This window comes from Leptodactylus fuscus, chromosome 3 (assembly GCF_031893055.1).
Source record: "Leptodactylus fuscus isolate aLepFus1 chromosome 3, aLepFus1.hap2, whole genome shotgun sequence".
Taxonomy (NCBI): Eukaryota; Metazoa; Chordata; class Amphibia; order Anura; family Leptodactylidae; genus Leptodactylus; species Leptodactylus fuscus.
This window is the reverse complement of record NC_134267.1, coordinates 189,901,908-189,929,003: the sequence shown is the minus strand read 5'-3', so window position 1 is coordinate 189,929,003 and position 27,096 is coordinate 189,901,908. Positions and strand designations below refer to the sequence as shown.

At 41.8% G+C, this 27,096-nt stretch overlaps 2 protein-coding genes across 2 annotated transcripts; both read left to right on the top strand.

The window, feature by feature from the left end:
- The first annotated feature begins 460 nt into the window (after positions 1–460).
- LOC142198545 (protein spinster homolog 1-like) lies at positions 461–6,460 on the top strand. Its single transcript, XM_075269577.1, has 13 exons — positions 461–711; positions 2,520–2,776; positions 2,978–3,043; positions 3,347–3,483; positions 3,611–3,762; positions 3,850–3,919; positions 4,090–4,235; positions 4,325–4,477; positions 4,640–4,829; positions 4,994–5,059; positions 5,270–5,368; positions 6,114–6,285; positions 6,372–6,460. Exons 1-13 carry the CDS (start codon positions 461–463, stop codon positions 6,458–6,460), a joined length of 1,848 nt encoding a protein of 615 aa, XP_075125678.1.
- Positions 6,461–14,921: 8,461 nt separating this feature from the next.
- On the top strand, positions 14,922–26,169 carry LOC142198543 (protein spinster homolog 1-like). Its single transcript, XM_075269576.1, has 13 exons — positions 14,922–15,070; positions 22,233–22,489; positions 22,691–22,756; positions 23,060–23,196; positions 23,324–23,475; positions 23,563–23,632; positions 23,799–23,944; positions 24,034–24,186; positions 24,349–24,538; positions 24,703–24,768; positions 24,979–25,077; positions 25,823–25,994; positions 26,081–26,169. The coding sequence occupies exons 1-13, from the start codon at positions 14,922–14,924 to the stop codon at positions 26,167–26,169; spliced, it is 1,746 nt and encodes a 581-aa protein (XP_075125677.1).
- Positions 26,170–27,096: the final 927 nt, after the last annotated feature.

Below are 27,096 nucleotides of genomic sequence, written 5' to 3'. Positions count from 1 at the left end.
TACTGCGTTTGCGGCCTAGTATTCGATTGTAATCGAATATTCCGAATGGCCTGATATTCGATCGAATCTGACGTTAACGCAGCGTAATCGCGCACCGTAAAAAAACGCGGCGTACACGCGCCGTAAACGCGCCACAATGCGCGGCGCGTTTACTCCGTGTGAAGGGGCCCTTAGACAGAGGGAAACCATGCTACCTGTTGGGAATTTTAATGAAACGCAAACCAAGCAGATATGGAAAATGACTAACTGTTTCCCTCTTTCTAACCAGCAGATGGACCTGGCCTGGAGCTGTGTACATGAATGCCTTCCATGCCGGGCCTTCCAACATAGAAGAGGGTATGCAACAACCGCCATCTGCCCGAGGGAGGGCTGCCAGGCTGACGAAACTGTACTGCACATATTGTGGGACTGTGACTTTGCTAAAGGACTATGGAGAAAAATACTCCCTCTACTAACGAAGATGGCGGATATAACGGACTTGTCATTTGAAGTGGTTTTATTTGGACTTTTCAACTGCACATCGCAATCCCAGAAGGCCATGGCATGGAAGACTATGAACTGCGTAAAAACTGCACTTTGGAAGGCCAGGAACGTCTTGCTTTTTAAGAAAGATGTTTTACCCACTGCTGATGTTTTACGCTTAGGTTTTAGTGAAATGTATTTATATTACCTACTTGACAAAAAAAGGAACTGCCCCCTAATAAAGAAGTGGTATGTCAGGGAACTCCAATATATAAGCCACCATGTACCCATTTTATACTGTAATGCTTGATGTTTTTATGTAAAATGTATGAGTTGACTTGTTTTTATTGGCACTTGTAAATCTATGTGCAGACATAGCAGACATAACAAATATGTATTGTTTTTGTATTAATTTTTAGGTTTTTGTTTTATATAACTCATTTGATAAAGGGAATTTGGGGGCTTTATTTATTTATTTATTTCACAGACTTTATTAAATTTTTTTGTACTTTTTTAAAATATTTTTTTAAAATTTTTCCCTTAAGGACACCTGAGTCAGCGATCAGAGCATCGCTGTTTCACTACTATAGACTGCAATTCAGGTGTATTACAGTCTATGGTAAAAGTCTGCATAGGCTGATTGTCTGCAGGGTCAACCAGGCATATCTCGGGGCTACTCGCAGCCTGGGGTCACTGGCCGTGGCATCCAAGGGGTTAAAACCCCTGATTGGAACTTAGTTCCGACCAGAGGTTATGGAGTCGGGTGTTAGCTGTCAGATACAGTTAACACCCACTCCAAATGCTGCCCGCGGGTGAGTGGTTGCTGATATGCAATAACAAACTTTCCCTGATATGATGGCTACATGATTGGAACCTAAATCTATCAGGTCCTGATCATGTCTCTGTGGACACCAGCAGCTATTAGCACTGTGTTCACACAGCCCCAATCCCCAACTTAGTAGGGTCTGTTTATAAATATTGGTGCTGCAAATAACCCAGCAAGCGGCGACATTTACATACAGTGGACGGTCGGGAGGAGGTTAAACCCATCCGCTTCAACTCTGTTATGGCTTCACAAGGGTGAAATGGTTATATAGGTGTCGATTATCAATCTCAACAGATGTGCCCTGTGATCACAGAGATGTAAACTCTAGATTACAGGATCACACATCTATGTGTGCACAGCGCCAAGGGGTTCACTATTACTAATGTATATATTTATGAACAGGTGCCAATGTATCATTTTAATTTTAACTCTTTTTTTTTTTTTCTTAAGGCCACTTCTAATGAAGAGACAGGTTACACAAGTGGAGCCAGGGCATCAATATGCAATGGTTCCATAGAATTAGCCTATTAAGAATTGTCACTCTATTTTGTAATTGCTCTGTTATAAATAAAGAATTGATAAAAAAAAAAAAAATTGATGACATCACAACGGCTTAGAACCCGGCTGATGATGTCACAATCAGCTCCTGCCTGTAAAACAGGAGAAGGACCTGACCACATTCTCTTTTCTCTTGTGTATCGTGAATGCTAGTTGTGTTGCAAAACTCTGCTAGAAAGCTACACGCGCGAGAATTCAAACGCCCTTTACTGGAGAACACGGTAAGTTTCAACCTATACTATTGATACGTCACAGTGATCAGAAGACAGTGATGGGATTGGGGGGATCCAAATGCTGAACAACTAAAAGTTTTAGGGTATCTAGCTGGGGTGGGGATACTGGAACCAGTAGTCCAATACTGACTGAATGGCCACAGATTTCTGAGCGCTGCTGTGTGGTCATCTCCTGCAGCTCAGGGCCATGATGTGAATAATAGCACAGGTACAAATATATCATAAGGTAGTGAAATTCATAGGACCTGGTAGCTTCAGGAATCCTTTGGGAAGACAGCTCCATCAAAAACTGTAACATAAAGCAACGCCTTCTGATTTTCTGATAGCCCAGGTTATGTCGTGGTTCTGCTCTGGACTATCAGAATCTGCATTATGTGAAATAAACTAGATTAATAGGAATGAAATGTCGTCTAATCTTTTTCCATGTTGTGTCTCTCTAGTATTTATAGACTCAGGCCTGTAAATATGGCGTCTCTCCATGATGGCGAACCCACAACTCCATTACTGATGGAGAATGTGGATGAGGAAAAACAAATAGGCACTCATTCACATGAAATGGATGAAGAAAAAGGCTATTGCTCTGAACCGCAGGACACTCATGCGCTGACTGGAGTCTCCTACATGCGCTCCGTCATCACCGTAGTGATTATGTCCTTCGTAAGCCTTATACATTACATTGAACGCTTCAGCGCCTCAGGTAAGTGGGGGAGGGGATAAACGGTATTACTTCTGGTGGTGAGATTTATCAGGCCCATAGCAATGTGGTGTCTAGAATAGGTCACCCCTGGCCTGGGATTCTTACCAAATGTAATGATCTTTGTGCCTGTTACTGTGCCCACCTATTAGCACAGATCAGTCATAGTGTATAATGATTGTCCTCTCTCTTTCCATGTGACAGGGGTGCTACCGGACCTTCAAAAAGCCTTCAATATGAGCGACAGTGTATCCGGCTTGTTACATACAGGTATATTTTACCATAGAATTATATTCTGTAAATCCCCTGGAAACCGCCATTGTCAGGACTAAACCAATATTCCAGAGTTGTCGGTCAATCTATTCACGGAATTCTTATGACATCACAGAAGAATAAGAATGTGAATATGGATCCCTATTGGTGTAGTTCAGAAAATGGCTGCCTGAAAATCTTTCTTGTTATCTGGACAGGAGGGATTAAATACAGGAGTTAATGTACTAACAATGTCCTTAAGCAATAACTTGTTCCGCTGACACATTGTCCTGATACTTCTTCTCCTTCTCTCCCCTTTAGTATTCATCGCCAGCTATATGCTGTTTGGTCCGGTCTTTGGCTATATGGGCGACCGCTGGAATAGGAAATACATAATGTGCGCAGGAACCTTATTCTGGTCCATTATGACCCTGAGCATCTCATTCGTTCCCAATCAGGTAAAGATATAAATCTCAGCTACTATATCTCTCTATGACCAGGTACACTTGCCATGCAGGCAAAAAAATAAAAAATTTCACAAAAACTTACAAATTTTTTTTCTGTCCCATTTTCATTTTTTTACAGTATTTCCTGCTCCTCCTGGCAATGAGAGCATTGGTAGGGGTCGGAGAGGCAAGTTTCTCCACCGTTGCCCCCTCTGTTATTGCTGACCTCTTTGTGGCAGACCAGCGTAGTCGCATGTTTTCAATTTTCTACCTGACTATACCTGTAGGCTGGTGAGTATCCTGTGTAAATATACAGACTTTGTGGAGAACTTATGACCAGATGATCTAGAAATTATAACGACTTCATTTCTCTTACAGTGGCCTCGGATATATTATCGGCTCCAAAGTAGTCAGTGCAGCAGGTGGTGACTGGCACTGGGCCTTCCGGGTAAGTAAAAGACTATAATCTATTTCCTAAACTTGTCCCTGGTTGCTTCCACTTTGTGATGATCCCACTATATATATCCCGTATCTATCTATCTATCTATCTATCTATCTATCTATCTATCTATCTATCTATCTATGTAACATACAATGTCTTCTTCCTCCACCACGCAGGTTACCCCTGGTCTGGGCGTCATTGCTGTCCTGCTACTACTTATCTTTGTGAAAGAACCGCCAAGAGGAGCCGCAGACGGGAAGAACAAAAACAAATCCGTCAGCTCCAATAACTGGATTTCGGATGTGAAGAAACTATTCAAAAAGTAGGTGTTTTCTGTGTAGTGGATGTCGGCAGCGATCCTCCGTGTGTTTTTTATGATTATTAAATCCTTCTTTTTTTCCCTCTCTACAGTCGTAGTTTCTTGTTTTCCACTCTCGGATGTGCGACTGTAGCGTTTGTAGCCGGCGCCATAGGTCTCTGGGCTCCTTCTTTTCTGACACGTGCACGAAGCCTCTTACTAGAGAAGGAGCCTTGTCAGACTGGAACGTGCACCTATAATGACAGGTATGCATTTCTTCTTCCGGCGCTGTGGAATGACTTCTGTTTAGTGTCTTCCTTGAAGATACATTAGATGAAGCTTTCATCATACTGCGCCTTATTAAACAAGGTTGTCTTGCAATTTCTTGAACCTTCTTTACTAACCTCTATAAACACTTCTCTTTGCAGTCTGATATTTGGCGTGCTTACAGTCATCTCCGGCATCCTTGGAGTTCTAGCAGGGGTGGAGATCAGCAAAAAATATAGAAAAACCAATCCCCGTGCAGACCCGTTGGTCTGTGCGTGTGGCCTGCTATGCTCCGCCCCTTTCCTGTTCTTGGCCCTGGTTCTGGCAGACATTAGTCTTGTGGCCACTTATGTAAGTACCTGAGCTATAGATTGTTGTCATCCACTTATTGGATTCTGGATCTATTTATTCCTTTGTACAGTATACTGGCTGTGGACAGGTGTAGTTTTGTACTTACACGTTCCAGCACTTGTATTGTGGCCTATATTAATTCCCCAAATGTTTCACTTCTGCAGGTCTTCATATTCATTGGAGAGACATTCCTCACATTCAACTGGGCCCTTGTGGCAGAAATCCTCCTGGTGAGTTCTAACAAGCCATGAAATGATATTTTAGCCGTTCTTCTGTCTTCCCTCCGTTACCCATCAGATGCTCCTTCCCGGTAGATTGGGAGGTTTAATTTTTATGTTTTTAATATTTTGTCATTATACTATGTGGTCACTTTGTACAATGGCTCTTGTTTTGGTTTCAATGATTCCCTTCGGCCTACTCACAATATTCTTTTATTTCAGTCAGTGGTTCCTCCTACAAGAAGAGCTACAGCAGGGGCTGTGCAAGTTACTGTGGCCCACCTGCTGGGCGATGTCGGGAGCCCCTACCTCATTGGATTTGTAAGTAGTTGTTACATATTATTTCCTGAATGTTGTATATACACATCACTATTACCTCACTGGTTCCCTGTGTAAGTATGAGGCCCAGGTTGCAGAAATGCAGCTTTTTTTGTTGCAGATTTTGCCGCTTTTTTTTTGCCAAAGCCAAGACTGGCAATGAAAGGAATTGCAAAAATATAGAAAGTAATTGTACTTTGTACTTTTGCTCAATCCACTCCTGGCTTTGTGTTTCTGTAATGTGCGCCTTATCCTAAAGCTGAATTTTTCTACCTCCCTCCATGTATACAGTGAGCACTCACAAAGTACATATATAGTACATGTACAGCATTGAAACAACAGTATACACACAGCACCTGTACAGCCCACATACAACACCCACACAGAATATACACACATAGAAATTATTGTTGAAACAAACTAGTTGTAACTTGCAAGTCTGACAGTAGAACACCAAAGACAAAACCTTCTGGTGCTATATATTAGATTATCTGCTCCAGGTGGATGCCGCACGTCTCCAGCTCCAGCCATTGTGTAATACTGGGGCTGCTCATAGTCTGTAGGATGGAAGCTCCTCCTCTATATACGGTGCAGCGCTTCTGCTACCACATATTTGTCTGGCCACCAGAGTTCCTAACAAGCACATAGCAGTTACTGTTGGAAAAATCCTTTATGCTTTTTTGTATTTTTGCTCTTTACTAACTATACATGTATTATTAATCAAATATGTATCACCTCTCATCCTCAGATATCTGACCTAATCCATGGAGCAGCGGCGGAAACAACTCTATCAAGGTACCGCAGCCTGAAATACGCCCTCCTGACATGTGCATTCATGGAAGCTATTGGAGGAGCCTTCTTTTTGGTCAACGCCCACTTTATTGAGAGGGACCGCAAGGAGGCAGAAACGGAGTCTGAAGGTGAGTACAGAATATCTCCATTGTCCTCTCAATTCTCCTGCAGAATTACTATAGAGCCCTGCCTTGGATTCTCATTGGTTCTATAGTCACAAATGTGAAATCCAGCATCTTTGTAATATCTGCAGAGCAGTCTGTGTCTTGCAAGATTTGCATGGCTCACTTCTGCTATGAATAACACACTGCCTCTGTGATAATGTTAATCCTCTTCTCTTCATCCCTTAGACTAGCTCCACCATCATGGCTGCCACTAGAGGTGAAAACTCTCCTGCAAGACATGAAGGCCACCATATGAGGATTTGATCTGCGACATGGGCAAGCACGGTGGCTCAGTGCTTACTGCTTGCTTGCAGAGCTGGAGTCCTGGGTGGGTGAGAATCCATCCAAGGGCAATACCTGCAGTGAGTTTGTATGTTCTCCCCGTGCTTGCGTGGGTTTTCTCCGGGTACTCCGGTTTCCTCCCACAAAAACTTGACTGACGTTAATAAAGAAGTCAGTCAAAAAAAAAAAAAATAGTGTTCCTGAGTCTTTCTATAATTCTTTACAGAACTTAATAGATCAAAGGATGAATAGACAATTTATTATAAGGGTTTTCCTGGATTACAATAACCTGGCTGCTTTCTTTCAGAAATGGCACCACACCTGTCTATAGGAAGGGATGTGGGACAGCAGGTCACTTTCATTGATTGGATGGGGCTGAGCTGCAATACCACACACATACTGTGAACAGGAGTAACGCTAGAAGCTTAAGGTGTGGTCTTTGACTTTTAGAACGGGACCCCATGTGACGGAAATGCCGCAGGAAATTCACGGCGTTTTACAGTAATGGCAAAGTGAAAGGGATTCTAGCGAATCCCATTCCCACTTTGCGATAAAAACCGTGGTGCGGACGTACCACAATTTCAAAAACCGGCGTGGTTTTGGAAATCACAGCATGTCAATTATACCTACAGACTTCATTATGGTAACTAGAAAATACCATAAAACAGGCTTAAGTGGGTTCCCAGTGATCAGACTTACATTTTATTCAGGGTATCTGACAACATACTTCCCCACCTTGAGTGAAGTTAATATAGATGTCAGTGAATAAAGTAGCATTGTATCAGAAACTCTGGGTCGTGGCCCTTTCCAGCTGAAATAGCTGCTGTTGTTGCGGTATCTCCTGCACTATGAGCGGCACTACCTCTGGACTGCCATACGTTCAGTCGTAGTTCCCGATGCGGCTCCTCACAAGGCTCAGCTAGGCACACCTAGGTATACTGCCCATATACACAGATGGAGCAGAGCGCCAACAACAACTAGCAGACGAAGTCGCGGACAGAAGCTAGTCTCATATAAGGCTGAATAGGGAAAACAATGCTTGGCAGAAGGATTGTGTGTACAGAGCCTACCTGAAGGCAAGGCCCTGCAACCTTGTACTATAAAGTTGTAGACAATCCCTGCACTACTGTGTGCTGCCTCTATAGGGCGCTACATTACATAGTCCTCTCCACTACAAGCAGTGCTTCTCTAAGTAGACTAACAGGTAAAATTGTATGTTTTTTTTTCTCTGGGATTCATACTTAATCCAACAAAATAAATACAAAAACTAAAATACATATAAATAAATGTGGAGATACACAGTAAGCCCCACAGACTTTTAAGGGTGGTGTATTACAAGTCTGAGGTTGTATATTGCTGTAATACACTAGTGTAAATGAGAACTTATTTTAAAACAATCAAATATAATATTGTTGTTCTGACAACCAGCACTTTTTTAAAACATCCGACTGTACAAATGAACATATACATTACTTATCATGCAGATTATATAGATGCAATAAAAATCACACTATAGTATATGTACCCCCTTGCCCTTTCCAGCAGCTAATGCTGACCACCTACCATATATATCAACTAAACAGATTGTAAATTCTTCTAGTAATAACAATTTAGACTGAAGCCCCACAGTGCGGAACTGCAGCATTTTTGTTGCAGATTTTGTATGCTACAATGGCTACAAAAGGAATAGGAAATATATAGCAAGTTCTTATACTTCTACCTTCTGCTCAATCCACTACTGAGTTTGGCTCACAAAACTGCAACAAAATAGCTGCATTTCCGCAACGTGGGGCCTTAGCCTTACAGTAATAACTGCAATATATATGTTATTTTAAAAAGGCAAAACCCATTTAAGGCTTAGGCCCCACGTTGCGGAGACGCAGCTTTTTTTGTTGTAGATTTTGCTGTGTTTTTTTTAGCTAAAGCCAGGAGTGGATTGAGCAGAAGGGAGAAGTATAGGAACTTCCTAGATATTTCCTTTTATAGCCATCTTGGCTTTGGTTCATAAATTGAAGTAAAATCTGCAACAAAAAAGCTGAGTGTCCGTAACGTGGGGTCTTAGCCTTACGGGAACTTGCGCAGCATGAAATATAGTCTCTGACATTACAAGGAAATATCTATTATTCTGCAGAATTGTAGAGAACACATAGTTTTACACAAGACACCTGATTGACAGCCCTCTCCCTATACATATATACATGTCAGGCAAGCTTAGCTTGTCATGAATCTGATGTGTCCTCTGCTGGGCTGCGTGTCTGAGCTTGCTTATTGCCAAGAATGGCTACAAAAGGAATGGGAAATATATAGGAAGTAGAGATGAGCGAACACTATTCGGAACAGCCGTTCCGAATAGCACGCTCCCATAGAAATGAATGGAAGCGGCCGGCACGCTGACTTTGCCGGTGGCCAGCCGCTTAACCCCCCCACGTGCTGGCTATGTCCATTCACTTCTATGGGAGCGTGCTATTCGAAACGGCTGTTTCGAATAGTGTTCGCTCATCTCTAATAGGAAGTTCTTATACTTCTCCCTTCTGCTCAATCCACTTCTGGCTTTGGCTTAAAAAACCGCAACAACAATGATCTGTGTTTCTGCAACATGGGGCTTTAGCCTAAATGGCTAAATAAAACAAATGCAAATAAAACCTCCTTGGTGGAAAAGAGGAGCTTGCTCTATTGCCACCTTTTGGAAGGTAGCTCCCTGTACATCAATACATGGTCTTCAAAAAATCTATTAGCATAATCTAGGAATAATAGCCAAGACAGAATATATGAGAGCCTGTTGGTATTTTATGGTTATGAGAGAATGAATATACTGACAGGTTCCCTTTAAATCACGGAATTAAAAAGTCTATCATTGCAATCTGTTCAGCATGTCGTCATGTATACTTTATTTTTATGACAATATTTTTGCAATATATACATTTTCATTTAGCAAATCATGCACCAACAAAAAGCGATCCTACCATATACAAATCTGTTTTTCCTATAAGTACCAATTTTTCTCCTTATTATAGAGCTTCTTTATCTTACTACAGTTTCTTTGTATATATGTACCATTAAACCTTATATAAGGAGCAATAAACTGAGAGTCCTATAGAACCCAGGTTTCACATGTGTCAAATGTATTCAACATATACTGTGAATTAAACCATGGACTATCCCATAAGTCATGTAAGGAGTAGGATATAATCTCTCATGTGAATATACTGTACTAACGCTATAGGTATAGTATACGTAATGTAGCTGCACCTCACGTAACCTCTACTTCGTAGATACTGGCCTATTCACTACCAACATGCAAAGGCCAAAATGGAATGATTTCTCACAACACAAACACAGTAAGAAAAGAAGTCATACAATCTACAGTGTTAAAATATAGTTTTCATTTGCCTATGAAGGTATATATAAATTCCTCCATGATATACTCCAAAGTGCTATCCTTGTCCTCCCCACTATGACGCGTGTCCCCTGAAAAAAAAGCAGGGTTCCTCAGGGACCACAAGTAGCCACTATACATGCAGTGCAGCAAAAATGACTTATACCAAAAAATATACAGCAAGAAGTTTATGTATTCATCGAATAGGATACGTATAAGACTCTTTATATGCACTGTGTGTCCAAATACAAGAGCTGAATATCAGACATACTATAGATAATGTAAAGGTAATGTCGACTATGTCAGAAGATATCAGACTTGCAGTGAGTAATGTACAGAAAATGTCAGGAAATTTACCAATGGTATCAGATTTATATTGGGTAATGTACACAAATATATGCTTACATTGGACAATATACAACAATATCAAATACATGTATGGGAAAATGTGCATTAATAGTATATATTTATATAGATATACTTAAAGATATACAGTCCTATGAAAAAGTTTGGGCACCCCTATTAATCTTAATAATTTTTAGTTCTAAATATTTTGGTGTTTGCAGCAGCCATTTCAGTTTGATATATCTAATACCTGATGGACACAGTAATATTTCAGGATGGAAATGAGGTTTATTGTACTAACAGAAAATGTGCAATATGCATTAAACCAAAATTTGACCAATGCAAAAATTTTGGTACCCTTATCATTTTATTGATTTGAATACTCCTAACTACTTTTCACTGACTTACTGAAGCACAAAATTGGTTTTGTAACCTCAGTGAGCTTTGAACTTCATAGCCAGGTGTATCCAATCATGAGAAAAGGTATTTAAGGTGGCCAATTGCAAGTTGTTCTCCTATTTGAATCTCCTCTGAAGAGTGGCATCATGGGCTACTCAAAACAACTCTCAAATGATCTGAAAACAAAGATTGTTCAACATAGTTGTTCAAGGGAAGGATACAAAAAGTTGTCTCAGAGATTTAACCTGTCAGTTTCCACTATGATGAACATAGTAAGGAAATGGAAGACCACAGGGACAGTTCTTGTTAAGCCCAGAAGTGGAAGGTCAAGAAAAATATCAGAAAGGCAAAGAAGAATTGTGAGAACAGTCAAGGACAATCCACAGACCACCTCCAAAGAGCTGCAGCATCATCTTGCTGCAGATGTTGTCACTGTGCATCGGTCAACAATACAGCGCACTTTGCACAAGGAGAAGCTGTATGGGAGAATGATGAGAAAGAAGCCGTTTCTGCAAGCACACCACAAACAGAGTCGCCTGAGGTATGCAAAAGCACATTTGGACAAGCCAGCTTCATTTTGGAAGAAGGTCTTATGGACTTGTTAGGAGTATTTAGGTTCATTACTTTCTATTTTTTTTACCTGGGGAGTTTTTGGCTGCGCAGTGTCTGGGGTGGCATCCTGGCGCTGCGGGGTTGTCCTGTCGTGGGTATTGGTGCACACCTTCTGACTTGCACGCGCGCACTGCTGGTAGGCAGCTTTATTTCCTGGTTGATTAGTCTGTCCTCCCATTTGCACCTGGGAGGAGTGGTCTCTACTCTGTATTTAAACCCATGCCTCCCATGGTTCTGTGCTGAGTGTCGCTTTTACAGAGCTAGGCCTTAGCAGGAGGAGTAGGTGGTTATCTTGGATAGAGGAAGTTCCGTGGTTGGTTTTTGGGAGGTTTGGGTGAACGAGTTGGTTTGTGTTTTTTCCCTTCTGTGTTCACCAATCCTCCCTCTGTGTATAATTGACTGTGTGAGTGAATTGCCTTATCCTTTGATTTCTACTCAGTTTCCCTGTGTTTGTTTCCTAGTGTAAGGTTCCTTCCCATATTGGTTGGGGGAATCCTTTCCCACATTTTTCCTGTGTGCTGCTTGTGTTGTTAGTCAGCGCACACCCTTGTCAGTCCCTGTCAGTAGCAGCTTCACTTGTTCGTTAGGGGTGACCCCCTTTAGTCTCCAGTCCCTAGAGATCTTATAGGGCATTCCTTCTCCCACTTCCCTCTAGGCCTACGGTATCAGTGAGAGAGGAGCCGTCGGGGTCAGGCTTAGCCTGAGTACAGCCGACCCACACCCGTGAGGCAGGGACCGGGATAGGGCGAGATTCCCTACTGCTATTCCTTAGCCCCGTTGCAGCTACCTGGACTGACATAACAGGACTGATGAAACAAAGATTGAGTTGTTTGGTCATATAAAAAGGCGTTATGCATGGCATCCAAAAAAAACAGCATTCCAAGAAAACACTTGCTACCCACTGTAAAATTTGGTGGAGGTTCCATCATGCTTTGGGGCTGTGTGGCCAATGCCGGCACTGGGAATCTTGTTAAAGTTTAGGGTCGCATGGATTCCACTCAGTATCAGCAGATTCTTGAGAATAATGTTCAAGAATCAGTGACGAAGTTGAAGTTACGCCGGGGATGGATATTTCAGCATGACAATTATCCAAAATACCGCTCCAAATCGACTCAGGCATTCATGAAGAGGAACAATTACAATGTTCTGGAATGGCCATCCCAGTCCCCAGACCTTAATATCATTGAACATCTGTGGGATGATTTGAAGCGGGCTGTCCATGCTCGGCAACCATCAAACTTAACTGAACTTGAATTATTTTGTAAAGACGATGGTCCCAAAATACCTTCATCCAGGATCCAGGAACTGATTAAAAACTACAGGAGGCGACTAGAGGCTGTTATCTTTGCAAAAGGAGGATCTACTAAATATTAATGTCACTTTTCTGTTGAGGTGCCCATACTTTTGTACCGGTCAAATTTTGGTTTAATGCATATTGCACATTTTCTGTTAGTACAATAAACCTTATTTCAATCCTGAAATATTACTGTGTCCATCAGTTATTAGATATATCAAACTGAAATGGCTGTTGCAAACACCAAAATATTTAGAACTAAAAATGATTAAGATTAATAGGGGTGCCCAAACTTTTTCATAGGGCTGTAGATACTTATCCCCTGTTCAGATGAGATAGGAAGAAGAGTGATGTCTCGATCCTACTAATGTAGCTTTACAATAAATGGATAAGGTGGGCTGTTTCATGATGGAGAAAGTGTCCACTGTTGCAATGCTGATTCTGAACTTATCTATATGTATTGGTAGGCTCTCCTATCTTGTGAGACTATCCGTACAACTTGGCCTTATTTTTTTCACCGTATTGTGTCACTTATCTTCCATTAACCCTCAAGTGTATCTGTCAGCTGGTGCTACGTGACTGTGGTGCTTGAATTTGCAGAACAACCTGAGAGATTTGTAGATCACCCTATATCTGTGCCCATATAGGTATGGAGAAACACCTTTTGGCAACACTATGAGGACATTACAGATGATCAGTGTGATCTGCATTCCTGTATTTAGATCGATAACCTCATTAATGTACAATAAGGATTCTGCCAAGAGAAGAAGAAGAGGACAGAAGTAGAAGCCTAGTCTGATGTGATGCATCAGGAAAGTGCCGCTCGCCTTGGACGAAACACCATACCACAAACCGCTTTCTCTGGTTTTGTAACACAGGAATATATAGCAACACAAAATCATTGAAAAACATAAAATAAAACCATTAATAAAAAGAATATGGCACAGTCTTATGGCCTGTCCACCATGTAATGTCATAAGAAGTATGACCGGAAGAGAACACAGATGATATTGGCATTCGGCCAATCAACTCTGGTCAATGCATTCCTATGGGAAAAAGTCAGCTCGTGCATATCGCAAGCTGACAGGGATCCCGACGAGATGGAGCCCCAAAGAGCTGGGTGAGTAACATTCCCCCCTAAATAAAGGTAATCCCTAGCTTACCCTGCCTGTAGATCTGTCCCTGTCTCAGTCATATACTTCACAGTCCCAAATTAGTCGAATGGTAAATCTACCATTAGTCTAAATTGGAGGTTATCTGTTTCCGGCCGCCAATTCCTTTTTCCAATTTTTTTTCATTGCCTACGTTGTCGTAGTTCCTGTCCAACCTCCCCTGTTATTGTTGCAAAAAACACGCCAGGGAAGGTGGGAGGGGATACGAATTTTTACTGCGTTTGCGGCCTAGTATTCGATTGTAATCGAATATTCCGAACGGCCTGATATTCGATCGAATCTGTATTCGATCAAACGGCGTTCGCTCATCTCTAGTGGTAAGATCTAAGGACAAAGGGGGGAAAGATTTCCCTGACATAAGCAGATTCCTTTTAATCAAATACTTTTGTTATGTTTTTAATGGGCTTTTTAAGAATCACTTCTGGTCATATTTTATACGCTATAATACTGGTGATTTTATGAGGAAGCTGGGGTGGTTCAGAACTGTTCTTATCTCGCCTTAGGCTTTTAACCTCCCACCACACTATATGATCTTAGAAAAGATAGTGAGTCTTTTTAGCCTGAACACTAGGAGCGCCGACGAGCTAAAACAGAGTGCTAGGCTAATAACAAGCCTTAGGGCCCCTTCACACGGAGTAAACGCGCCGCGCATTGTGGCGCGTTTACGGCGCGTGTACGCCGCGTTTTTTTACGGTGCGCGATTATGCCGCGATAACGCCGCGTTTACGCGGCGTTAACGCAGCATAATCGCGCACCGTAAAAAAACGCGGCGTACACGCGCCGTAAACGCGCCACAATGCGCGGCGCGTTTACTCCGTGTGAAGGGGCCCTTAGACAGAGGGAAACCATGCTACCTGTTGGGAATTTTAATGAAACGCAAACCAAGCAGATATGGAAAATGACTAACTGTTTCCCTCTTTCTAACCAGCAGATGGACCTGGCCTGGAGCTGTGTACATGAATGCCTTCCATGCCGGGCCTTCCAACATAGAAGAGGGTATGCAACAACCGCCATCTGCCCGAGGGAGGGCTGCCAGGCTGACAAAACTGTACTGCACATATTGTGGGACTGTGACTTTGCTAAAGGACTATGGAGAAAAATACTCCCTCTACTAACGAAGATGGCGGATATAACGGACTTGTCATTTGAAGTGGTTTTATTTGGACTTTTCAACTGCACATCGCAATCCCAGAAGGCCATGGCATGGAAGACTATGAACTGCGTAAAAACTGCACTTTGGAAGGCCAGGAACGTCTTGCTTTTTAACCGGTTAAGGACCGCTGGCCGTAAATTTACGGCCAGCAGTCCTGGTCTCTAAGACCAGCCGATAGTAAATTTACGGCCGGTCTTCAGAGACTCACTAGGCAGGGGGTGGGGCGGGGGGAGGGCAGGGGTTAGGTGTTACTGACACCTAACCACCCCCTCAACAACGTTCAGTCGGACTCAGTTCCGACTGAACGTTTTAACCCTTTCGATCGTGCCGTGAAACATCACGGCGCGATCGAAAGGGATCCGCCGAAGATTGAAGCTGATCGGCACCCCCCGCGGCGAGATCGGGGGGTGCCGATGTCAGTAGAAGGTAGTCTGGGGTCTGGCCAGTGACCCCAGACTACCGGAGCCCCACATACCTGGTTGATGCTGCCGACCGATGGAGGAAGTGAGCGATGCAGCTCACTTCCTCTGCAGCTTGCAGGACACGAGCAGGCTCGTGTCCTGCTCGTGTCCTGTCTGCTATTGTGCAGATTCAGTTGATGCTTTCATCAAAGCATCAACTGATTGAAGTGTCCTAAATGGACACATGAAAAAGTTAAAAAAAAAAAAAGTTAAAAAAAAATAAAGTGTATGAAAAAAGTAATAAAGTTATAAAGCCCAAAAATCCCTTTTTCTCTATACAAAATGAATTATATAAAAAAAGTACTAAAAATTAATAAAAACAATGCAAATTTGGTATCGCCGCGTCCGTAACAACCTGTACAATAAAACTGAAATTATATTTAATGTATATGGTGTACAGCTGAAAAAAAAAACGGAAAAAACCCGCCAGAAGTAATGATTTTTCACCATATCACCTTACAAAATATGCTATAAAAAGTGATCAAAAAATCATATGCACCCCACAACAGTACCAATAAAAAGCGCAGGTTGTCCCGCAAAAAATAAGCCCTCAACCAACACTGTCAACCGAAAAATAAAAATGTTACGCCTCTCAGAAGATGGCGATGCAAAAATCACTGATTTATGTCCCCAAATGTGTTTTTGTTCTGCAGAATTAGTATCGCATAAAAAAATACTATAAATGAGGTATCGCCGTAACCGTACCGACCCGCAGAATAAAGGCTACATGTTACTTATACTGTACGCTGCATGGCGCAAAATTTAAAGGGTACAACTCAATGCCAGGATTGATTTTTTATTTTTTTTTTAAATCCAGCAAGAAAGAGTTAATAAAATGTATTCAGTATGTTGTAGGCACCCAAAAATGGTGTCATTACAAAATACATCACATCCCGCAAACAACAAGCCCTTATATGGCCACGTCACCAAAAGAATAAAGAAAATATAGCATCTAGTAATGTGAAGACAAAAAAAACCAAAATCGCCAAATTATTAGAACACAACTGGCGGCGTCAGGAAGGGAATGTATAAGCAGTGTGAGCGAATATCAGTGGACACCCCAGATTTACAGCTTATGAGGGAACAGACACCAGAAGTGACCCCCAAAGTGACCCCCAGAGTGACTCCCCCAATCATAGGAGCTACTGGGACATAGTAGGGAATTTGGTGTCTGCAATGTTCTCCGCACCGCTTATATATTCCCTCTTCGCCATCCGCCGTGCAGTCACGTCCGGATACTAATACTCACTACACCCCCTGATAAATTCTTTGAGGGGTGCAGTTTTCAAAATGGGGTCACTCCTTTGGGGAATCCACTTTTCTGGTACCTTACAGGCTCTACAAACATGACATGGCGTCCAGATACCAAACATCTGAATCTGTACTCCAAAAGCCTCATCGCGCTCCTTCCCTTCTGCGCCCTGCTGTGCGCCCAAACTGCAGTTTATGCCACATGTATGACACTGGTGTACCCGGGATAACGGACGTAATGTCATATGTGGGTATAAACTGATATTGGGGCACAGCCAGACACAGAAGGGAAGAAGGGTTATTGGGTTTTTGGAGCGCAGACGGTTTGGTTTTTGGATGCCATGACACTTTTGCACAGCTGAAACGCCAGTAAAGTGGAATCCCCTGATATGAGACCCTATTTTGGAAACTACACCCCTGAAGGATTTATCCAGGGGTACAGAGAGCATTTTTAGCCCCCAAGTTTTGCTATAACTTATTATCCATAAATGAATACGAAGCTGATTGTGAGAGGTGAAAATGACCATTTTTCCAGGAATACATCATTTCTGTGCGTAATATATTGTGCCTGACTTGTATCAGAGATGAACGCTCTGAAAGCTGTTGTGCCCGGGATACCCGCTTACCAGTTTTTGGAGTGTCTCTGATGACATAAGTTGGGCACAACATATCGGGCACTGAAATGGCGAATCTCTGGAAATTTTTCATTTTTAACTTCTCATTATCAGTTGCGATTTCATTTCTGGAAACTAAATAAATGCAACACTCAAGGGTTAAAAATTCTCGCTACGCCACTTGATAAATCCCATCAGTGGGCTAGTGTCCAAAATAGGGTGACATGTCTGCGGATTCCACTTTATTGACAATTCAGGGGCTTTGCAAAAGTGACGTCCAAAAACCAAACTGTGCTCCAGAAACCAAAATAGCGCTCCTTCCCTTCTGCGCCCTGCTGTGTGCCCAAACTACAGTTTATGCCACATGTATGACACTGGTGTACCCGGGATAACGGACGTAATGTCATATGTGGGTATAAACTGATATTAGGGCACATGTATGACACTGGTGTACCCGGGATAACGTACGTAATGTCATAAGTGGTTATAAACTGATATTAGGGCACAGACGGACACAGAAGGGTTATTGGGTTTATGGAGCACAGATGGTTTGGTTTTTGGATGCCATGACACTTTTGCAGAGACCCTAAACTTGCCCCTACAAAATGGGGTTTACAGTTACCTCCAGGTCTCTCCAAAAGGAACATGGCCCCCAGAAAGTCCCTCTAAATCTGTACCCCAAAAGCTAAAAAGCGCAGTGCTCCTTCCCTTCTGAGCCCTGCTGTGTGCCCAAGCAGCAGTTTACACCCACATATATCATTTTTTGCCCCTCGGGATGGCCCCTTAATAGTTTTAGGAGTGCAGGTCTCTGACAACACAAAGTGGGTGCAACGTATTGGGCACCGAAATGGCATATTTCTTTCAAAATTTCAATTTTCATTTTGGACATTCATTTTTTGGAAGCATTTTAGGCACAAAATGATAATACCCCTTGAATCATTCCATGACAGGTGTAGTTTATAAAATGGGGTCACTTTTGAGGGGTTTCCATTGTATTGGTACTTTAGGGGCTCAGCAAATGTGACATGGCCCCTGAAAACTATTCCAGCCACATCTGCCCTCCAAAATCCAAATACCTCTCTTTCCATTCTGAGCCTCACCATGTACCCATACAGCAGATTATGGCCACATATGGGGTATTGCCGTGTTCAGGAGAAATTTTGTAACAAACTGTGGGGGGCTTTTAATTTTTTAACTACTTGCAAAATTAAAAATATGGCGCTAAATGGACGATACATTGTGAAAAAAAAGTAATTTTTCATTTTTACGCCCCAATGTTAATAAAATCTGTGAAACAGCTGTGAGGCCAAAATGCTCACTCTACCCCTAGATAAATTCTATGAGTGGTGTAGTTTCCAAAATGGGGTCACTTATAGGGGGTTTCCACTGTATTGATACTTTAGGGGCTCTGCAAATGTGACATGGGACTTGAAAAATATTCCAGCAAAATCTGTCCTTCAAAATTAAAATAGCGCTTTCCATTCTGAGCCCCACCATGTTCCCATACAGCAGATTATGGCCACATATGGGGCATTTCTGTGTTCAGGAGAAATTGTTTAACGAACTTTATGGAGCTTTTTCCCCTTTATCCTCTTGTGAAAATGAAAAATTTGGGGCTAAATTGACAGTTTATTGGAAAAAAAGTAATTTTTCATTTTCATGCCCCAATGTTAATAAAATCTGTGAAACAGCTGTAGGGTCAAAATGCTCACTATACCCTTTCATATGTTCTTTGGGGGGTGTAGTTTCCAAAATGGGGTCACTTTTAGGGGGTTTCCACTGTATTGGTTCTCTAGGGGCTCTGCTAATGCGACATGGCACCTAAAATTATTCCAGCAAAATCTGCCATCCAAAAGCCAAATAGCGCTCCTTCCATTCTGAGCCCCGCCATGTACCCATACAGCAGAATATGGCCACACATGGGGTATTGCCGTGTTCAGGAGAAATTTTTTAACAAACTGTGGGGGGCTTTTACTCCTTTATCCCCTTGTGAAAATTAAAACTTTGGGGATAAAGTGACATTTTAGTAATTTTTCATTTACACATCCCAATGTTAGTAAAATCTGTGGAATAACTGTAGGGTCAAAATGCTGACTATACCCCTTGATGAATTCTGTGAGGGGTGTAGATTCTAAAATGGGGTCACTTTTGGAGGGTTTCCATTGTTTTGGTACTCTAGGGTCTCTGCAAATGAGGCATGGTGCCTGAAAATTATTCCAGCAAAATCTGCTGTTCACACACCCAGTGTCGCTCCTTCCCTTCCATGCACTGCTGTGTACCCAAAAATCAGTTTACGCCCACATGTGGGGTATTTCTGTGTACGGGAGAAATTGCATAACAAAATGTGAGATGCATTTTCTCCTTTAACCCTTTGTGAATGTGTTAATTTTAGGTCTAAATGAATGTATTAATGAAAAAAAATGAAATGTCTAAATTTCACTTCCATATTATGTTTATTCTTATGAAAAACTTAAAGGGTTAACAAACATCCCAAATGCTGTTTTGAATAATTTGAGGGGTGTAGTTTTGAAAATGGGGTGATTTATGGGGGTTTCTATTATATAGGCCTTTATAATTCCTTACAGAACTGAAGCGGTCCCTAAAAAATTGGTTTGGAGAATTTTCTTGCAAATCTAGAAAATCGCTGTTACACTTGTAAGCCTTGTAACGTCCAAAATAAATTAAAAGACAATCAAAAGATGATGCCGATATAAAGCAGAGATATGGGAGATAATATTTATTCATGTATTTGGATGGTATGACTATCTGCCTGAAAAGCAGAGAATTTCACATTTTGAAAATTGCAATTTTTTCAAAATTTCCATCAAATTTCCTAGTTTTTTTATAAATAAATACAAAAATATTGATTAATATTTACCACTAACATGAAGTATAATGTGTTACGAAAAAAACAATCTCAAAATCATTTGTGTAAGTTACACCGTCTCAAAGTTATTGCCATTTAAAGTGACACATGTCAGTTTTGAAAAAAAAGGCCTGGTCTTTAACATACTTTTGGGCCTGGTCCTTAACCGGTTAAGAAAGATGTTTTACCCACTGCTGATGTTTTACGCTTAGGTTTTAGTGAAATGTATTTATATTACCTACTTGACAAAAAAAGGAACTGCCCCCTAATAAAGAAGTGGTATGTCAGGGAACTCCAATATATAAGCCACCATGTACCCATTTTATACTGTAATGCTTGATGTTTTTATGTAAAATGTATGAGTTGACTTGTTTTTATTGGCACTTGTAAATCTATGTGCAGACATAGCAGACATAACAAATATGTATTGTTTTTGTATTAATTTTTAGGTTTTTGTTTTATATAACTCATTTGATAAAGGGAATTTGGGGGCTTTATTTATTTATTTATTTCACAGACTTTATTAAATTTTTTTGTACTTTTTTAAAATATTTTTTTAAAATTTTTCCCTTAAGGACACCTGAGTCAGCGATCAGAGCATCGCTGTTTCACTACTATAGACTGCAATTCAGGTGTATTACAGTCTATGGTAAAAGTCTGCATAGGCTGATTGTCTGCAGGGTCAACCAGGCATATCTCGGGGCTACTCGCAGCCTGGGGTCACTGGCCGTGGCATCCAAGGGGTTAAAACCCCTGATTGGAACTTAGTTCCGACCAGAGGTTATGGAGTCGGGTGTTAGCTGTCAGATACAGTTAACACCCACTCCAAATGCTGCCCGCGGGTGAGTGGTTGCTGATATGCAATAACAAACTTTCCCTGATATGATGGCTACATGATCGGAACCTAAATCTATCAGGTCCTGATCATGTCTCTGTGGACACCAGCAGCTATTAGCACTGTGTTCACACAGCCCCAATCCCCAACTTAGTAGGGTCTGTTTATAAATATTGGTGCTGCAAATAACCCAGCAAGCGGCGACATTTACATACAGTGGACGGTCGGGAGGAGGTTAAACCCATCCGCTTCAACTCTGTTATGGCTTCACAAGGGTGAAATGGTTATATAGGTGTCGATTATCAATCTCAACAGATGTGCCCTGTGATCACAGAGATGTAAACTCTAGATTACAGGATCACACATCTATGTGTGCACAGCGCCAAGGGGTTCACTATTACTAATGTATATATTTATGAACAGGTGCCAATGTATCATTTTAATTTTAACTCTTTTTTTTTTTTCTTAAGGCCACTTCTAATGAAGAGACAGGTTACACAAGTGGAGCCATCGCATCAATATGCAATGGTTCCATAGAATTAGCCTATTAAGAATTGTCACTCTATTTTGTAATTGCTCTGTTATAAATAAAGAATTGATAAAAAAAAAAAAAATTGATGACATCACAACGGCTTAGAACCCGGCTGATGATGTCACAATCAGCTCCTGCCTGTAAAACAGGAGAAGGACCTGACCACATTCTCTATTCTCTTGTGTATCGTGAATGCTAGTTGTGTTGCAAAACTCTGCTAGAAAGCTACACGTGCGAGAATTCAAACGCCCTTTACTGGAGAACACGGTAAGTTTCAACCTATACTATTGATACGTCACAGTGATCAGAAGACAGTGATGGGATTGGGGGGATCCAAATGCTGAACAACTAAAAGTTTTAGGGTATCTAGCTGGGGTGGGGATACTGGAACCAGTAGTCCAATAGTGACTAAATGGCCACAGATTTCTGAGCACTGCTGTGTGGTCATCTCCTGCAGCTCAGGGCCATGATGTGAATAATAGCACAGGTACAAATATATCATAAGGTAGTGAAATTCATAGGACCTGGTAGCTTCAGGAATCCTTTGGGAAGACAGCTCCATCAAAAACTGTAACATAAAGCAACGCCTTCTGATTTTCTGATAGCCCAGGTTATGTCATGGTTCTGCTCTGGACTATCAGAATCTGCATTATGTGAAATAAACTAGATTAATAGGAATGAAATGTCGTCTAATCTTTTTCCATGTTGTGTCTCTCTAGTATTTATAGACTCAGGCCTGTAAATATGGCGTCTCTCCATGATGGCGAACCCACAACTCCATTACTGATGGAGAATGTGGATGAGGAAAAACAAATAGGCACTCATTCACATGAAATGGATGAAGAAAAAGGCTATTGCTCTGAACCGCAGGACACTCATGCGCTGACTGGAGTCTCCTACATGCGCTCCGTCATCACCGTAGTGATTATGTCCTTCGTAAGCCTTATACATTACATTGAACGCTTCAGCGCCTCAGGTAAGTGGGGGAGGGGATAAACGGTATTACTTCTGGTGGTGAGATTTATCAGGCCCATAGCAATGTGGTGTCTAGAATAGGTCACCCCTGGCCTGGGATTCTTACCAAATGTAATGATCTTTGTGCCTGTTACTGTGCCCACCTATTAGCACAGATCAGTCATAGTGTATAATGATTGTCCTCTCTCTTTCCATGTGACAGGGGTGCTACCGGACCTTCAAAAAGCCTTCAATATGAGCGACAGTGTATCCGGCTTGTTACATACAGGTATATTTTACCATAGAATTATATTCTGTAAATCCCCTGGAAACCGCCATTGTCAGGACTAAACCAATATTCCAGAGTTGTCGGTCAATCTATTCACGGAATTCTTATGACATCACAGAAGAACAAGAATGTGAATATGGATCCCTATTGGTGTAGTTCAGAAAATGGCTGCCTGAAAATCTTTCTTGTTATCTGGACAGGAGGGATTAAATACAGGAGTTAATGTACTAACAATGTCCTTAAGCAATAACTTGTTCCGCTGACACATTGTCCTGATACTTCTTCTCCTTCTCTCCCCTTTAGTATTCATCGCCAGCTATATGCTGTTTGGTCCGGTCTTTGGCTATATGGGCGACCGCTGGAATAGGAAATACATAATGTGCGCAGGAACCTTATTCTGGTCCATTATGACCCTGAGCATCTCATTCGTTCCCAATCAGGTAAAGATATAAATCTCAGCTACTATATCTCTCTATGACCAGGTACACTTGCCATGCAGGCAAAAAAATAAAAAATTTCACAAAAACTTACAAATTTTTTTTCTGTCCCATTTTCATTTTTTTACAGTATTTCCTGCTCCTCCTGGCAATGAGAGCATTGGTAGGGGTCGGAGAGGCAAGTTTCTCCACCGTTGCCCCCTCTGTTATTGCTGACCTCTTTGTGGCAGACCAGCGTAGTCGCATGTTTTCAATTTTCTACCTGACTATACCTGTAGGCTGGTGAGTATCCTGTGTAAATATACAGACTTTGTGGAGAACTTATGACCAGATGATCTAGAAATTATAACCACTTCATTTCTCTTACAGTGGCCTCGGATATATTATCGGCTCCAAAGTAGTCAGTGCAGCAGGTGGTGACTGGCACTGGGCCTTCCGGGTAAGTAAAAGGCCGTAATCTATTTCCTAAACTTGTCCCTGGTTGCTTCCACTTTGTGATGATCCCACTATATATATCCCGTATCTATCTATCTATCTATCTATCTATCTATCTATCTATCTATCTATCTATGTAACATACAATGTCTTCTTCCTCCACCACGCAGGTTACCCCTGGTCTGGGCGTCATTGCTGTCCTGCTACTACTTATCTTTGTGAAAGAACCGCCAAGAGGAGCCGCAGACGGGAAGAACAAAAACAAATCCGTCAGCTCCAATAACTGGATTTCGGATGTGAAGAAACTATTCAAAAAGTAGGTGTTTTCTGTGTAGTGGATGTCGGCAGCGATCCTCCGTGTGTTTTTTATGATTATTAAATCCTTCTTTTTTTCCCTCTCTACAGTCGTAGTTTCTTGTTTTCCACTCTCGGATGTGCGACTGTAGCGTTTGTAGCCGGCGCCATAGGTCTCTGGGCTCCTTCTTTTCTGACACGTGCACGAAGCCTCTTACTAGAGAAGGAGCCTTGTCAGACTGGAACGTGCACCTATAATGACAGGTATGCATTTCTTCTTCCGGCGCTGTGGAATGACTTCTGTTTAGTGTCTTCCTTGAAGATACATTAGATGAAGCTTTCATCATACTGCGCCTTATTAAACAAGGTTGTCTTGCAATTTCTTGAATTTTCTTTACTAACCTCTATAAACACTCTTCTTTGCAGTCTGATATTTGGCGTGCTTACAGTCATCTCCGGCATCCTTGGAGTTCTAGCAGGGGTGGAGATCAGCAAAAAATATAGAAAAACCAATCCCCGTGCAGACCCGTTGGTCTGTGCGTGTGGCCTGCTATGCTCCGCCCCTTTCCTGTTCTTGGCCCTGGTTCTGGCAGACATTAGTCTTGTGGCCACTTATGTAAGTACCTGAGCTATAGATTGTTGTCATCCACTTATTGGATTCTGGATCTATTTATTCCTTTGTACAGTATACTGGCTGTGGACAGGTGTAGTTTTGTACTTACACGTTCCAGCACTTGTATTGTGGCCTATATTAATTCCCCAAATGTTTCACTTCTGCAGGTCTTCATATTCATTGGAGAGACATTCCTCACATTCAACTGGGCCCTTGTAGCAGAAATCCTCCTGGTGAGTTCTAACAAGCCATGAAATGATATTTTAGCCGTTCTTCTGTCTTCCCTCCGTTACCCATCAGATGCTCCTTCCCGGTAGATTGGGAGGTTTAATTTTTATGTTTTTAATATTTTGTCATTATACTATGTGGTCACTTTGTACAATGGCTCTTGTTTTGGTTTCAATGATTCCCTTCGGCCTACTCACAATATTCTTTTATTTCAGTCAGTGGTTCCTCCTACAAGAAGAGCTACAGCAGGGGCTGTGCAAGTTACTGTGGCCCACCTGCTGGGCGATGTCGGGAGCCCCTACCTCATTGGATTTGTAAGTAGTTGTTACATATTATTTCCTGAATGTTGTATATACACATCACTATTACCTCACTGGTTCCCTGTGTAAGTATGAGGCCCAGGTTAGAGAAATGCAGCTTTTTTTGTTGCAGATTTTGCCGCTTTTTTTTTGCCAAAGCCAAGACTGGCAATGAAAGGAATTGCAAAAATATAGAAAGTAATTGTACTTTGTACTTTTGCTCAATCCACTCCTGGCTTTGTGTTTCTGTAATGTGCGCCTTATCCTAAAGCTGAATTTTTCTACCTCCCTCCATGTATACAGTGAGCACTCACAAAGTACATATATAGTACATGTACAGCATTGAAACAACAGTATACACACAGCACCTGTACAGCCCACATACAACACCCACACAGAATATACACACATAGAAATTATTGTTGAAACAAACTAGTTGTAACTTGCAAGTCTGACAGTAGAACACCAAAGACAAAACCTTCTGGTGCTATATATTAGATTATCTGCTCCAGGTGGATGCCGCACGTCTCCAGCTCCAGCCATTGTGTAATACTGGGGCTGCTCATAGTCTGTAGGATGGAAGCTCCTCCTCTATATACGGTGCAGCTCTTCTGCTACCACATGTTTGTCTGGCCACCAGAGTTCCTAACAAGCACATAGCAGTTACTGTTGGAAAAATCCTTTATGCTTTTTTGTATTTTTGCTCTTTACTAACTATACATGTATTATTAATCAAATATGTATCACCTCTCATCCTCAGATATCTGACCTAATCCATGGAGCAGCGGCAGAAACAACTCTATCAAGGTACCGCAGCCTGAAATACGCCCTCCTGACATGTGCATTCATGGAAGCTATTGGAGGAGCCTTCTTTTTGGTCAACGCCCACTTTATTGAGAGGGACCGCAAGGAGGCAGAAACGGAGTCTGAAGGTGAGTACAGAATATCTCCATTGTCCTCTCAATTCTCCTGCAGAATTACAATAGAGCCCTGCCTTGGATTCTCATTGGTTCTATAGTCACAAATGTGAAATCCAGCATCTTTGTAATATCTGCAGAGCAGCCTGTGTCTTGCAAGATTTGCATGGCTCACTTCTGCTATGAATAACACACTGCCTCTGTGATAATGTTAATCCTCTTCTCTTCATCCCTTAGACTAGCTCCACCATCATGGCTGCCACTAGAGGTGAAAACTCTCCTGCAAGACATGAAGGCCACCATATGAGGATTTGATCTGCGACATGGGCAAGCACGGTGGCTCAGTGCTTACTGCTTGCTTGCAGAGCTGGAGTCCTGGGTGGGTGAGAATCCATCCAAGGGCAATACCTGCAGTGAGTTTGTATGTTCTCCCCGTGCTTGCGTGGGTTTTCTCCGGGTACTCCGGTTTCCTCCCACAAAAACTTGACTGACGTTAATAAAGAAGTCAGTCAAAAAAAAAAAAAAATAGTGTTCCTGAGTCTTTCTATAATTCTTTACAGAACTTAATAGATCAAAGGATGAATAGACAATTTATTATAAGGGTTTTCCTGGATTACAATAACCTGGCTGCTTTCTTTCAGAAATGGCACCACACCTGTCTATAGGAAGGGATGTGGGACAGCAGGTCACTTTCATTGATTGGAAGGGGCTGAGCTGCAATACCACACACATACTGTGAACAGGTGTAACGCTAGAAGCTTAAGGTGTGGTCTTTGACTTTTAGACCGGGACCCCATGTGACGGAAATGCCGCAGGAAATTCACGGCGTTTTACAGTAATGGCAAAGTGAAAGGGATTCTAGCGAATCCCATTCCCACTTTGCGATAAAAACCGTGGTGCGGACGTACCACAATTTCAAAAACCGGCGTGGTTTTGGAAATCACAGCATGTCAATTATACCTACAGACTTCATTATGGTAACTAGAAAATACCATAAAACAGGCTTAAGTGGGTTCCCAGTGATCAGACTTACATTTTATTCAGGGTATCTGACAACATACTTCCCCACCTTGAGTGAAGTTAATATAGATGTCAGTGAATAAAGTAGCATTGTATC